Genomic DNA, 15129 nt, shown 5'->3' with positions numbered 1-15129 from the left:
GTTCGGGGAACCAATTTATTGAATTTCTATCCTAACTCCAATGGTATATTAATTTAGTATACGGTAAAAATAACCCGAAAATAACCTGAATTGGGTTTATATAATCTCTTAAATTAAAACGCGGAATAAATCTTTTTGTAAAATGTTAACTTTATATTAATTACCGTTATACGGTTAATTAAATTAACTACGGTTGGTAGTAAATAGTCCTATAAATATAATGGTAAATTTACCGCTATAATAATAAATTTAAATTTATTCAAAATAATTTTGACGGATTATTCCGTTAATTTATTTTGGCCGTAATTATAAATGTTGAAAATATTAGAATTAATATTTTTATTTGCAAATCAATTTTGAAAATTTACATTTATTTCGTGTTTTTGACTAAAATAAAAATTAATGGGGTAACAGCCGTACGTAATGTTGAAAATTTTGTAACAAAATTTAATAATTATTAAAACCGTAAGTTTAATTTTTTTCGTAATTAAATCCACCACCGAAAACGTAATTTTGCATCCATTAGTAATATTAACACTGGATATTTATTATAAAGGTTATACTTAAAAGTTATTATATTATTCTTTACAAAATTAGAAATATTAAAAAAATGTAAAAAATGTAATCTTATTCGTACGTTTACTAAAAATGATTTTAATGTAAGGAATATAATTAATAATTTTAATCTTCTTCAAATTGGGTAAATTATTGCGTGTTTACCGGTTTTTTTCAAATAATAATAATTTTATATGCCCCAAACGTTTTATCCCATAATAATGTTGTTTGGGTTTGGATTTTATTATAATTACCTGTAATTCCGTTGTTTTTAACCGTTGCCCAATTGTTGTCAATTCGATTTCAATTTGAAAAAAGGTAATTTATGGGGGCCTATATTAAATCCGGCAATGGAAAAGGCTTTGATAACAGACCTTTAATAACGAAAACCTCCTTTTTGAAATTAACCCTTTTTATATTTAATTGCGTAAAAGAATTATTTAACAATTCGTTCAATTTACGGGGTTTAATTTTATATTAATTTGTAAAGCTTATTATCTTAAAATTTTACATTAGAGGTAAACTTACAATTATATTTTATTTTGTTTAGAATTTAATATTTTGCTTACTAATTTTTTTCCGGTTTCGAATTAAAATAAATATTATAATCGGTTTAATGTTTAGGGACTAAATTATTCAAATTTATTTTAACGGGGTTATATAACCTTTTATAACCTTTAATAAGATTAAATGAAGAATAATATTATATTTACCAATTATATAAACGTAATTAGAAATTATAAATGCAAAATTCGAAATAAAAATATTGCAGTTTTTACTTTTAAATAGAACGATTTTTTGGCGTTATTAACACGTTTTTACGCTTTCTGATTTTAATCGTATAACGTGTTATTAATAATTCGCCCTTTATGTTATAATTTATTAACCTATTAACGGTATTTATTCCAAACGAAGGAATTTATAAGACGTTATTTAACGTAATATTTTTATATTTGTTAATTTTAAGGCCATATCGGACTTATATTTTTACAATTCCAATATTAGTAAACCTAATAGGGCCATTTCCCGTACCGATTTCGATTATTAAACCGGGGGTATAATCGGTAAAAAAAAGTTGCGAAAATATACTGCGTATTATTTATATTTTATAAAAATCGGGTAGTTTAACTACCGCGGTTTAACACTTTTATTTACGCCGTTTTAAAATCTCGTTTTAATATTAAAATTAATTATTAACATTTGTGGTTTTAACGTCTTACCGGTATAATCAGGTTTCGAATCCGATTCCAAAGTAGGTTTATAATTGCGTTAATAACGGAATTAACCTTCTATTATAATATCCGACACGGTGTATTACCGCCCGAACTGCTTATTTATTCCAAAGCGGTATACGTTACGTATACGTTAACGCTATTTGCAATTAAATACGTAAATAATTCAAATTTTATTAAAATTATAAAAGTTTTAACATTCGACTCGTTAAAACTGGCAAATTTAATCTTATTTGAAAACAAAATCCGAATTAAAATTTTTACTTTTTTCATAATTAAAGGGTGGTTTTTTGCCCGTTATTTTTTAACATCTTTTTTAACATTTTGTTTATTTTCAAATCGATTTTTAATTTTATAATTAATGGTTTTGGTTATATTAAGATTTATAACCAGGTTTTCGGAGTAAAGTCTATTATAAAATATTGCAAATTCAATTTATTTAAATTTTGGTTTACAATTTGTAAAACCCGTTGGGGGATTACGTTGGCGTTTGGTTTAAATAGAGCAAATCCCTTCCAAAATCGTAAATATTAATTTCGGTTATTTACAGGGTTAATTTGCACGTTGATATTGGTTAATTTAATAATAAGGAAATTAAAACGTTTGTTAAATTTTGGTATTAACCTTATAAATTTCGAAAAGTTAAAGTGTAAAATCCCCCATATAATGTATTTTGGTTAATCTTAAATGTAACGGAAAAACTATTTTTAAAGTTTTATACACTATTGTAAAATTGGAATATTATACGATACGTTTTAACAGTTTTTTAATTAGGCTGTTTTTATAAATAATAATAGGATTAATTATTTATATACCGGTAAATTATCAATAATCCTAGGGTTAAAAATAAATTGCGCAATTTTTATAGTTTTAATTATATAATAACTACTTATTCTTATAAGTCGAAATTATTAGTTTTTATCAATTTTTAATCTTTAGGGAAAATAAATACTAGTTTCAATAATCTTTTATTTATTCCGTTATTTGAAATTAGGTTACCAGGTGGATTAAATGGTGTAATAACGTTATTAACGTTAAAGGTTTGTGGATTGGCCTTTGTATTATCGTTATTGGGGGTATTAATACCCGTAATACCATTAAAATCAATAAATTTACCATTTTTCAACGCTAATAACATTTAATTGTTCAATTATTTGTTAAAATTATTTTTTTACGTAATTAAAATTTTTAATTCCAGGTTTTGGGCCTGTAATTTAGCGGTTAAAATTTTGTTTGGGTTAGGTTTAAATCCCTTATTTAATGGAATTGGATTTGGGAGGCCCGATATAAGGTTATTTTCCATTATAAGGTGGTTTAAATTATTATTGACAAATTGACCTAATCGTTTAAAGGTAAATATTTGGATTTAGGATTTTTTATAATTGTTTACTTTGTAACGGTTGTAAATTAATGCGTGTCAAGAATATAAGATTTGTCCCTATTTTGAATGGTTAAATCCATTAAATAAACAGGATTGGAATTCTTAAAATCCACCATCAATAAATGCCCGGGTATTTATACCAACTTAAATACACGTAATAAACGAAGTTTAATAGGTTAATGGGCTATTAACAAACGAATATAAGGTTTTTAATTTTAAATCGTTAACGCAAATTTTATTAAGCGTATAAAAAATTTAAACCAATGATAATAACGATATACGATCCATAACAACCACATTAAAACTTTTGGAATTTGTAATATTAACGAGTGTTATAATATTTACAAATTCGACCTAGATTAAACGTTAATTGAGCAGCCCTTTATTATAAATATAGGGGAGTAGGTGTTAAAATAACATTTATAACCAATTATCTGTATAAAAACAGCAATATTTTTGTTAATATGCGTGCTATGGGGATATAATAATAACTAAATTAAAGTTTAAAATTCAAATTTTTCAGCGGTATTAAATATATCTTGATATATTAACTACGAACTTTTCCGGGTTTATAATTTGTCAATAATAATAATATTAATAAGGATTTAAGGGTAAACTTTAAATGCGGCGTAGTTGATAATTAACGTTTAAAACGTTATAATAATAATGGATAAACCCCGTAAAATACAGGGTTAAAATACATCGAAATCTAAAGTAAACATTTGTATTGGTTGGGAAAAGTTTTGTGTTTTTCTTTATATATTTTCCGATTTCAAAATGGGGGTTCGTACGCCACAAAGGGTTTTTGTGCCGCGGGTGATTTCCTAGTAAATTATTTTATATGGGTTTCTGAAAAAAAACATTTTTATTTGCTTATAAGCCATTTTTGGGTTCACATGTAAATATCGATTTAATAAAACTTTTAGCCCGATACAGGGTAATTAACTCGCAGGTGCAGGGTGGGTATTAAACCCAATGTAAGGTGGTTAACCCATTCGCTAACTTTTAAATCGCAACTCCTATATTTAACAAATTAACGAAATTCCAACAACCGCATTTTAGCGCTATATATTATCGGTTATATACAAATAAAAGTGGCCTTATTACATGCAAAATAATGCATATAATTAACATATAATATTAAGCGAAATGCAGTAAACATAATTAAGATATTATTAAACTGGATTACATTTTAATGTAATTGTTTTATCAATGATTTTTTAATTAAAAAACTGGTGAGGGGTGGCCCACGATTTTGTCGAAAATTACAATTTTGCAACCCCCACTTTAAAGGAGCCCACAACGCATAGCCCCAAAGTAATTATTATTTGCTTTACATATTTTTTATTTACGGATTTCTGCTCTAATTTTGGCCCTATTTTGAAAGTTTATACTTTATAATATAAACACCCTTTATCTCAAATTAATATTCTATTTTTGCAGTTTGTTAAATATTAGCCGTTAAATTATAACTTACTTTTAATAATTGTTTACTGCTGTACTTAACTATTAATCTTTTCATACGATTTTATTTTCGTATGTATAAATATTAATTCTAATTTTAACATTCCCATATATAATTTATACCGCATAACCAGCGAATTAATGCTTGAATTAATAATATAATCCCATGGTATTTATTAATAATAATATTTACCAACAAGGATTTAAGTGTTAACCTAGATACGGCGTGGTTAGTAACCAGCGTTTAAAGCGCTAAATTAATAAGTGCGATGCATTGTAATTTAGGTATAAGTACTTTGTTAATTTGGAGGATCTTGCTTTATCCTTTTAAATATCCTTTAACATTAAAGTGGGAGTCGGTACGCCAGAAAGCATTCCGGTGTCGCGAATAAATTTCGGATAAATTATTTAATATGGGTTTTCCTTTGAAAGAAAACGCTATTATTATTATTATGTAAACCATCGGTAAGGGCTCGCACGTATAGGGGTAACTTGATGGAGTTATACACTTAGTACAGGTTAATTTTACTGGCTTAATTTTCCACTCGCTACTCCTATAATTAATAAAATAACAATTGATTTTATTTCGGCATTATAACATAATAGATTATCTAAAAATAATAGCCGATTCCATATATGTAAAACAATATATATAATTATAAATATTTAAATCCTACTATATTTTATTAAAATAAACTGCTAAGTTTTATTCGGGGCTTAATTTACGTATTAAATTGGTCTTTTATGGAATAAAACGTATTTTAACTTTAATTTACAAAGCATTATTGGTATATAAAATTAGTATCAACTGTTTTAAACCCAATGTATATATGTTTAAAAAATATGTTTTTACCCACGTGTATACGGAAATAATTGCTAATCTTTCCTTATAAGGTTTACGGGAATAAAGCATGTATTTGGGAAGATTTAATTTATAATATCCGGCAGGTGTTTGTAAAATTAAACAATTTCTTATTTTAAAATCGTATAAATCTCTTAAAATGGAAAGTTTGTTTTTAAATTTGTAAAAACACTTTTAACGTGGTAAGCAGAAAAGTTAAATTAAATGTTTAAACTTGTGGTAAATGTTTTAATATAATAGCATTTTATACTGTAAGAAAACGGTTATACGTTTATAAAATTATATAGGTAATTGATTATATTTTTTGAACATTTGCCCTATTAATTCTAAATGTTAACTTTTATTATATATGTTAATATTTTTCAACGGGTATTTTCCGGAAATAATAAATTTATTGCGGGTTTAATTATACTTAACATGATTAATTAACAGTTTATTTAATTTACAATTCTGCATAATTCCTGGTAATGAGTTTACTTTGCAATGTTTATAATATTTAGCAATCTCCGGTTTACTTTTTTATATTCGTGACCAGCTACCGTAATTTAATAACTCGATTAGTATTTTAAAAGCCCCTACATATTTTATTATATATATTGAAACGCTTTTTTCAAGCTTTAAACCTTTTAATATAATATTTTAATAAATAATTAGCATTCAAATACTAACAAGTCTTTTAAATTATACATTATTACTATAATTTATAACCTTTTTACGTAATTAATATTTACTTTGAATATCTTGAAAAAAAACTATTAAACCGTTTTCCGACGCTATAATATTAAAAAGTTTCAAATATTGGGGCGTATTTCAAATTTGTTACAAATGGGTTGTAAAAGCTAATTTTCGTTAAAACTTTTGAAGAGTTTTGGAGTTTTCTTTTGATAGTATAAACGGTGAATTTAAGTTTCTTATATTAATACTTCTTTCGCTTAAAGTATCGGCCGGGAACAAAGGTTTCAATTAATAATATAACCCGGTGGTTGAAAACTTTAAAAAATGTAAATTATAATAATTTAGCCGGTGTTTTAAAGCTTATATAATAATAGTCTATAAATTTAAAACGCGTTGGTATATAAAGTGTATAATTATTATAATACCTTTATTAGTTATTGGCTTTTATTATAATATTTATTAAAATAATAAATACTTGGTATATCTTTACTTAATTAATTACAATGTTTGGAATAACTAAATTGTTTAATGTAAATAAATATGAAATAATCGCCGCTACCGGGAAAAATAAAATAATAGAATAACCGTATTTTTTATGTGGTAAGTATTTATTTATAATTAATTTTTATCCTATAAAACTTATTAATGTTTTAAGACGTATTTTATAATTAAGCAGCCCCACACGTAATTTGCCGCCTCGATTTGCGTATAAACAGGTCTAATTAATTAATTTTTTAATTCGGCCATTAGATAAAATCTTGTTTTAAGAGATTCTCATAATTTTAATAATTTTGTTAAAAATTAAACCTTAAAGTAAGGGTTATCATTCGGTATTAATTTAATGGAATGCGTTATCTTTCTGGTTAATAATATCGTTTCTGCCCGTTTCGTACGTGTAATAACTTTAACCTCGGCCAAATACAAAAATAAAGAAATGGTTTCTGTACCGTTTCCTTATTATTTTCCTCGTTTGAAAGCGTAATAAATAATTCGGCTTAAATAATAACAAATACGCTTATGTAATGCTAACTTTATAAGGTAAACTATCGTTCTTTTTTACATTTACGACTCCGATTATTATTTTACCCACCACTAATACATATTAAAATTAAAAATAAACCCTGTCGTTCGCCAATTAAAGTAATTTTAAAAAAGAACTTGGGGTTTTAATGCGATTCCCACCACCTCGTCCCTTAATTCTATCGTTACTTAATTTTAAAACCCTTTTATCTCTAAAATAAAATTACAAATTACGTATATCCCCGTTTATACACTGCCGACGATTTGGAAAAACGGGGGTTTCAGCTAGTCTCAGGGCTCATCCCTGAACGCGAGCTCCACTAATTGAGCCGTGGCTCAATTCGTGGCTTTGTTTGTACCTGTGGGTCCAACCAAAAATCACTCTGGTTTAGGTCTGAGGACAACTTGTTCATTTTGGGCTTAAGTGGAGGTAATTTCGCCAATTCGGCGACCGACACTCCGTTATAATTAATTAAATAAAAATCGTAAAAATAAACGGTTTGCACGTTGGATATAGGAATTAACGAAATAATTAACAACGATTTATTTTATATTTTTAATAGTTATATTGGTCGAATTGGGATATGGGTACCCTTAATTTTCAAATGGAGGTTGGTTTTTTAATAAATATTGGAATTTTTCGATTTTTTTTAATTATATTTTTATTTTAATATATAATTTAAAAAAAATTTTACGTGGAAGGTAATATATACGTATATATTATATATATAAATTTTAATTAATATATTACGTAATATAAGGTATTAAATATTCGAATAGGTTAAATATTAAATATTTTTAATAAATTTTGCAATCGAAATGGGTTTATATTTTTACCAATTTTAATAATATTAAAACCAAATTTTAACGATTATATACCCGGTATAAACAAACGTCCACGTTAAAAAAGTTTTTAAATATTATTTAAATTGCGTATTTTATATATAAATTTAATATAATTTATATATTTTTAAATTTTATTATATATTTATTAATAAAAGGTTTTATAATAAATAAATTCGATATAATAAACCTTTAAATTTATTATATATAATAATATAATAACGTTTATTTTTTTATTTAATTTAAAATAAATATAAAATAAAATTTAAAAAATATAAATTTTATTAAATCTATATATAAAATACGCAATTTTAATAATATTTACAAATTCTTTTTACGCGGACGTTTATTTATATCGGTTATATAATCGTTAAAATTTTGGTTCTAATATCGTTAAAATTGGTAAAAATATAAACCTATTTCAATTGTAAAATTTATTAAAAATATTTGATACTTAACCTATTCGAATATTTAACACCTTATATTACGTAATATATTAACCAAAATTTATATATATAATATATACGTATATATTACTTTCTACGTACAAAAATTTTTAAATTATATATTAAATTAAAAATATAATTAAAAAAAATCGAAAAATTCCAATACTTATTAAAAAACCAACTTCCATTTGAAAATTAAAGGTACCCATATCCTAATTCGACCAATATAACCATTAAAAATATAAATTAAATCGTTATTAATTATTTTGTTAATTTTTATATCCAACGTATAAACCGTTTATTTTTACGATTTTTATTTAATTAATTATAACGGAGTATCGGTCGCCAAATTGGCGAAATTACCTCCATTTAAGCCCAAAATGAACAAGTTGTCCTTAGATTTAAACCAGAATGATTTTTGGTTGGACCTACAGGTATAAATAAAGCTACGAATTGAGCCACGGCTCAATTAGTGGAGCTCGCGTTCAGGGATGAGCCCTGAGACTAAACATGTCTTCAGACTAGAACGGGCGCGATTTTTTCGGCCGATTTGATTGGCCGAAAAGCCATGTGGCTGAAAGGTATATGGAGCGCCCGGTCCACCATTGCGAAGCAAGGGTGGTCTAGTCTAAGCACTGAGACTAGGTTTCAGCTGTTATTTGTCGAAAATTAATATTCTACGCGAATTGGACGAAAACTACGTTAATTTCCTTTCTAATATTTAAAACCACCCTTACCGGTTGTTTATTTTCGGAGTAAATTAAATTTATTAATAAAGTGAAACGAATTTTAAATATCCGTGTTCGTCTGTTAAAATGCGACCAATTACTTGGGGGCTGTGCGTTGTGGGCCCCCTTAAAAAGGGGATTGCAAAATCGCGGGTCACCATTTACAAGTTTTTTAATTAGAAAATTGTTAACAACATAATTATATGCAAATACAATCCGGTTTAATAATACCACAATTATGTTTACCGCATTTTTATTAATATTATAAAATTGCGTAAATTTCCCGTTATTTCGGCTACCCGCCAATACGTTAAATATCTTAAAATTTACCACGTTAAATCGTATTTTGCACGGGGGGTTAAATTGGAGCCGGAAACATTGCGGACGTATTATAATAAATACGGTTACGCGTTTTCGAATATTTAATAGCATATTTAACCCTTTTAAATTTAAAAAACCGAAATTAGTAATAAAACGCGTTAAACGGTTTTTAACGTTAACCGCGGTTAAAAACCAAAATTTCGTTATTTATTTTATATAATTTTATAAATTAAACGTCTATTATATTAACCAATATTTTATTTTTGCGGCCAATTTAATACCTTAATTACGAATATTATTTTATAATTTAATCCAGTTTTTTTGGTACGGCCGTTGGTTTAAAAAATATCCAAAATTGCGATTACCCAAATAATAACCCGTTAAAACTTTTCGTTTAAATTTTAAATAATAAATCGATTTTGTGGAAAATTAATATCGCCGTACCGTTATCCCTACGATTAAATTTGGGATTACGTTTTTAACGGTTTAAAACAGTAATAAATACGGTATTAAAATCGGTGTACGAAATGGCCGAATATTAATATTAATTGTAACGAAAAAACTATAAAAAACCACGTAATATTAATCCGACCAACCGTAAAAATTATACGTTAATAAATACGGATAACGTAATTAATAATCGTTACCGTTTTTTTATATTTTACAAAATGGTTTACTAATAATTAACTTAATTTGGATTTATTTGTAAATATTATATTTACGCGGTTAAAATTTGATTTTTCCAACGTAAAAATTATATTTATTTAAATATAATATTTTAACCGGTATTTATAACCAAAAATCGCTGCCGTATAATCGATTAAATTTTTCACCTCAAAAAAATGGTTTGGGCATAATTTTAATGCTAATTTCGATTTTACAAACCGTATTATAGGTTAAATCGAACCGGATTTTCGGCGGGTTAAAACACGAATTTGGAAATGGCTTTTTTCGACGGTTTTACCGGTTATTTTGGTATAAAAATATTTAATTATTATTTTAATTTTAATATCGAAATAATTATTAAACCGTTTTATTTGACGTATTTTTTATAGTTTATAACCGTTTTAATATTTATTTATTTAAAAGAAATTACAAACGGTATTTTATAAATATATTTAAAACGGTATTCCGTTATTTACTCGATTTAATTTCGGTATAACCATTTAAATAAATTATTTATTAATTTAACGGTAAATTAATATATTTTTATTTACGTAACGGTGTTAAAAAATAATTTTTACAATTAACCACGTTATTAACGGTTTTTAAAATACCGGTTTATTTCCAATTATCCGTAAAAGAATATTGGCCAAATTACGTGGTTTATTTCACGTAACGAATATCTTATATTATTTAAAAATTCTGTTTATTATTAATTAATTTACCCGAACCAAATATACCGGGAACCGTATTACGGCCGAATTATATTTTTTAGTTTAAATATAATTAACGTTTTTTTTAATTTACACGTTATTATCAACGAAACTATTTCTTTCCGGTAACGCGTTGTTTAAAAATAAAATAATAAGAAAAACGTTTATAACGTATTTTGCGGTATAAAATCAAAATAATATTAAAATTAACCGATAAATAATTTAAAACCGTTTATACGTTGGAAAATATACGGACCGTTTACAAAATTAAATGAAATTTAATCGAAAAAATAAATATTTACCAATAAAAACAATTCGTTAAAGATTTATAATATAAAAATAAAAAAACAAATTATTTAATATTTGCGAAAATTTAACGGTATATTTAACGGGGTTAAAATATAAAAAAAAATATTTAAAAAATTCAAATTTTAAGCCGGAAAACGTTCTGGAGGTTAAAAAACGATTTGAAAAAAAAAACCAAATTTTTAAATTTTATAATTATAATTTTTAATAAAAGGTTAATTTTAAATAATAAAACGGTCATGCAAATTAATATTACCGTAAAAATTAGTTTTAATTATTTTATTAATATATATATTACGATTTTTAGAATTAATTTTATTTTGTACATCCGTAACGTTTTTTACCCATTTCCGTAATATATATTATTAATTTTACCTCCGTTTCGTTAATTTAAGAATATAAAACCGTTTAAAAAAACGTTTTTTGCCGTTAATATCGGGGTGTAAAACGAACGATTTGGAAATATCCGGGTCGTTTTATAACCGTTTAAACGGCTTATTTACGGTAATTAACCCAAATCTTTTAAAATAAATATTTATAACGCAAATTACGGTTTTTAATATAATTTTATTTTGGACCTTTTTAATTATTATTATGTTAATATGTGTTAATTGTTTTTTAACGAGTGATTTTTATAGGCGATTTTCTAACAAATTTACTGACCCGCGATTTTATCGTGACCCGCGATTTTGTAACCCCCTTTTTAAGGGGGCCCATAACGCACAGCCCCCAAATAATAACGTTGATATAAACAGTTTAGTTTATAATCTGGTTGTTTCTTTTCCGAACTTTTTAATTAAGAGTTAATTATAGTAACATTTATAATTAATTCTTGTCTCATGTAATCCTTTTAATATTAAAATATATAATGGGTCGATTTTTTATATTTAGAATATGTAATAAAACCCAAAGATTTCGGGTATGTGCTAATATTAAAGTTTTATTGGTTATTATTTTGGCTTACAAATCGGTTTTTTTCTCGATTTTTTTTTTCAGCGTTTTTATTTCTTCTAATTTTATTTTCAACTTGTTTAAAATTATAAAGTTATAATAATAATAAATTATATTTTATAAGCAATTATATAACCAGCCACTTAATTAATTCGGGTTTAATTCGGTCGTATTATGCCAGAAAGCTTATAATTTTATTATTTTTGCTGTAAATATAAAACTTTCAAAAATCTATTGGTTTTTTACATTACCTTTCCCTGGCTTTTCCGGGTATAATTTCCACATATAAAATTAAAAATTCGTTTTTTACCCTTTACCCCAATTAACATTCCAATTTATTTATTTAACATTAATATTCTTTTAAACTTATTAATTTAATTATTGGTGCGCCGCAATAAGCTTTTTTACTTAAATAATTCAATTGCCTGAAGTTTTAGAGGGTTTTAATATAATAAAGTATAGAAATTATATTATAAAGTTTATTAATATTTTATGAACAGGATTTTCCATTTATCCGTTATATTTTATTAATAGAAATTTTGGTATAAATTGGGATTTTAGTTTGTAAACGAATTATAAAGCCGTTATTTTAAAAGTTAAAATAGTATTTTTAAATTTCAAGTTTTCATAGCAAATTATCCGAATAATTTCCGTTGTTCTCGTAAAGCTTTTAATTTTTTGTAATTTAAGAATTATTTTCATTATTATTAGAATTACATTGTTAATTATTTAAGAAGGTTAATATATATTTTAGGTTATAAAAAGAAGGTAGTTCTTTGGTAATATATTTGGTCGGTTTAATAATAGGAGTGGATTATAACAAGTTTCGGAATTACTTGTCTGCTTTATCAGGTTAAAATTAACAATAAAATAATATAATATAATAAACACGTAAATTATGGTTTAAGTTATAAGGAACTTCCTTTTTTCAATTTCTGTTTATCCAAGCAAAGGTTCTTATAGAAGCTTTATTTAATTAAACATTTGAATTTTAGCCTATACTCCAGCCCTCGGTCCTAACCCTTAGTTAACAACGGGGTATAATATAGGAATATAACACATATTAAGCTGCCTTTATAATTTCACGGGCTTTATTTTTCTTGGTACAAACTATTATTTAGCTAGGTTTAAATATGGGATTTCCTTTTACTAATATACTTAATTCCCCCTTAATTATATTACTTTGTACATTGTAATGTGTAGCATCTTGGATAAATTATTGAAAAACAAACGTGAAAATAATTCAAATAATTTACATATCCTTATCTTATACCTTTTATTTCGGGGGGGTTTTATAAGAAGATTTTTATTATTTTACTATATTATTTTATAAGGCCTGTATTAAAACATCCGCCGCCAACACGATATAATATGTACATTTTATATAATACAAAGCGCGAGGCATGACACATACGGTTGTAGCTTCTTTTAAATTCTGCTTTGACTTACGATTCTGCTTTATTATTTAACTGCCCAGTACCTGTATATACATATCCCTTACAGCGAAGATAAAGAACCCCGTTCCTTCCCTTGTAAAACAGTATTCTACTCTCCCTCCGCTATATTTGTCATGGCTTAATTTGTTACCCAGGGGTACCCCTTATAACTTGGACCCGACGAGATATTGCAAACGCAGGTCTTGCAGGATCTTTTGATCTATTGGCCTATCTGTTATCTCGTCGGGCAGACGGTGATAATATCTTCATCTCTTGTTTTCCCTGCAACATAATACTAGCAATTACAGCTCTTAGAAGTCAGCTCTCGCCGTTTCTCCGCCCCAAGCCCGCCTTACCAACTCCCGAATCTTCTCCCTGTCTATCAAACGGGGGTTCCAATATGGCTTTTCCATGGCAACACCAGTGACTCTTTCGATGTCAGATTCCGCCATCCCTATGTCCTTGAGCGCCCGTGGAATGCCTATTCGACTGATCAGATCGTTGAGCAGGACGACAGGATCTGCCAAGTCCGCGGCAGAGCTAGGAAGCTTCGTTGGCGACATGGCTTCTGTTAAGCTAGCTATGGTTTGGTTGGGTATAGAGGGCAAGTTGTAGGCGAGACTATGAGGTAACAGTACTGCGTGCGTCTCGGCGTGCGGAAGCGCGGCCGTCCCAGCCACAGCATGGGCCAGCTTGTGCTGCAGAGCTATCCCAGTGGAGGCGACGACGTATCCTGCAAGGAAAGCGCCTCGTAAGAGGGCGGTCCGAGTCTGTACCGAGCTTGGATTCCCACCCAAAGTACCAAGGGCAGCGCTGAGAGACCTGATGGATTCCAAGGCAAGAATCGACGTTACTGGGTTGCTGTGTTCGGCATACAAAGCCTCGACTGAAGACGTAGTTCAAAGTTGCAATCAGATAAATGCAAAGGATAGCAGCACTGGTTGAGGTATGCAACTCACTTGAGTGGGCAAGGGCATTGATACCGCTAGGGAAGGATACCTCTAAGGGTAGGTCCAATGTCAAATCCACATCATAAATGACGACGGTCGGCAGGATCTTGGGGTCCGTCACCGAAACTTTCTTCCCATCAGCACCCTTCTCCCCCAGGATTGGTGTCATTTCAGAGCCTGAGTAGGTCGTCGGGATAACCACATGGGGTAGTCCAGTCCTCAAAGCGAGGGCTTTTCCTAGCCCTACGGCACTGCCGCCACCCAATGATACGATACAATCCCGATCGGCAGCCAGTGGCAGAGCATCATTTATGATGGAGCTGGGGTTATGAACTGTGGCAGTGCTGACCAGTTTGACCTTGGGAATCCCATCCTCGCCGAGCTTCTTTCGGATTTCTTTGGCTAGAGACACACGGCCCGGGGAGGACACTAGAAGAGGCTTTTTGCAGCCGCTAGGAGGTGATAGGCTGCATATCTCCTTTGCAAGGCTCGAGAGGGTTCCACGCCCGAATATGACCTTGGGCGAGGGTGTGTTACGGTAGACGAACGAGTCCATATCGAAGTGTTCAAGGACATAGGCAGA

The 15129-nt window shown here is 28.0% G+C and overlaps 1 protein-coding gene across 1 annotated transcript; it reads right to left on the bottom strand.

The window, feature by feature from the left end:
• Positions 1-13844: 13844 nt before the first annotated feature.
• PgNI_06410 (uncharacterized protein) lies at positions 13845-15113 on the bottom strand. The gene is made up of 2 exons (XM_031126434.1): positions 14556-15113; positions 13845-14482 (listed from the first exon to the last, which is right to left on the bottom strand). Exons 1-2 carry the CDS (start codon positions 15100-15102, stop codon positions 13908-13910), a joined length of 1122 nt encoding a protein of 373 aa, XP_030982370.1. The 5' UTR covers positions 15103-15113; the 3' UTR covers positions 13845-13907.
• Between the last annotated feature and the right edge of the window lie 16 nt (positions 15114-15129).

Source organism: Pyricularia grisea, chromosome I (genome assembly GCF_004355905.1).
Source record: "Pyricularia grisea strain NI907 chromosome I, whole genome shotgun sequence".
NCBI lineage: Eukaryota > Fungi > Ascomycota > Sordariomycetes > Magnaporthales > Pyriculariaceae > Pyricularia > Pyricularia grisea.
The sequence above is the reverse complement of the archived record's forward strand: the minus strand, read 5'-3'. Positions and strand labels throughout refer to the sequence as shown.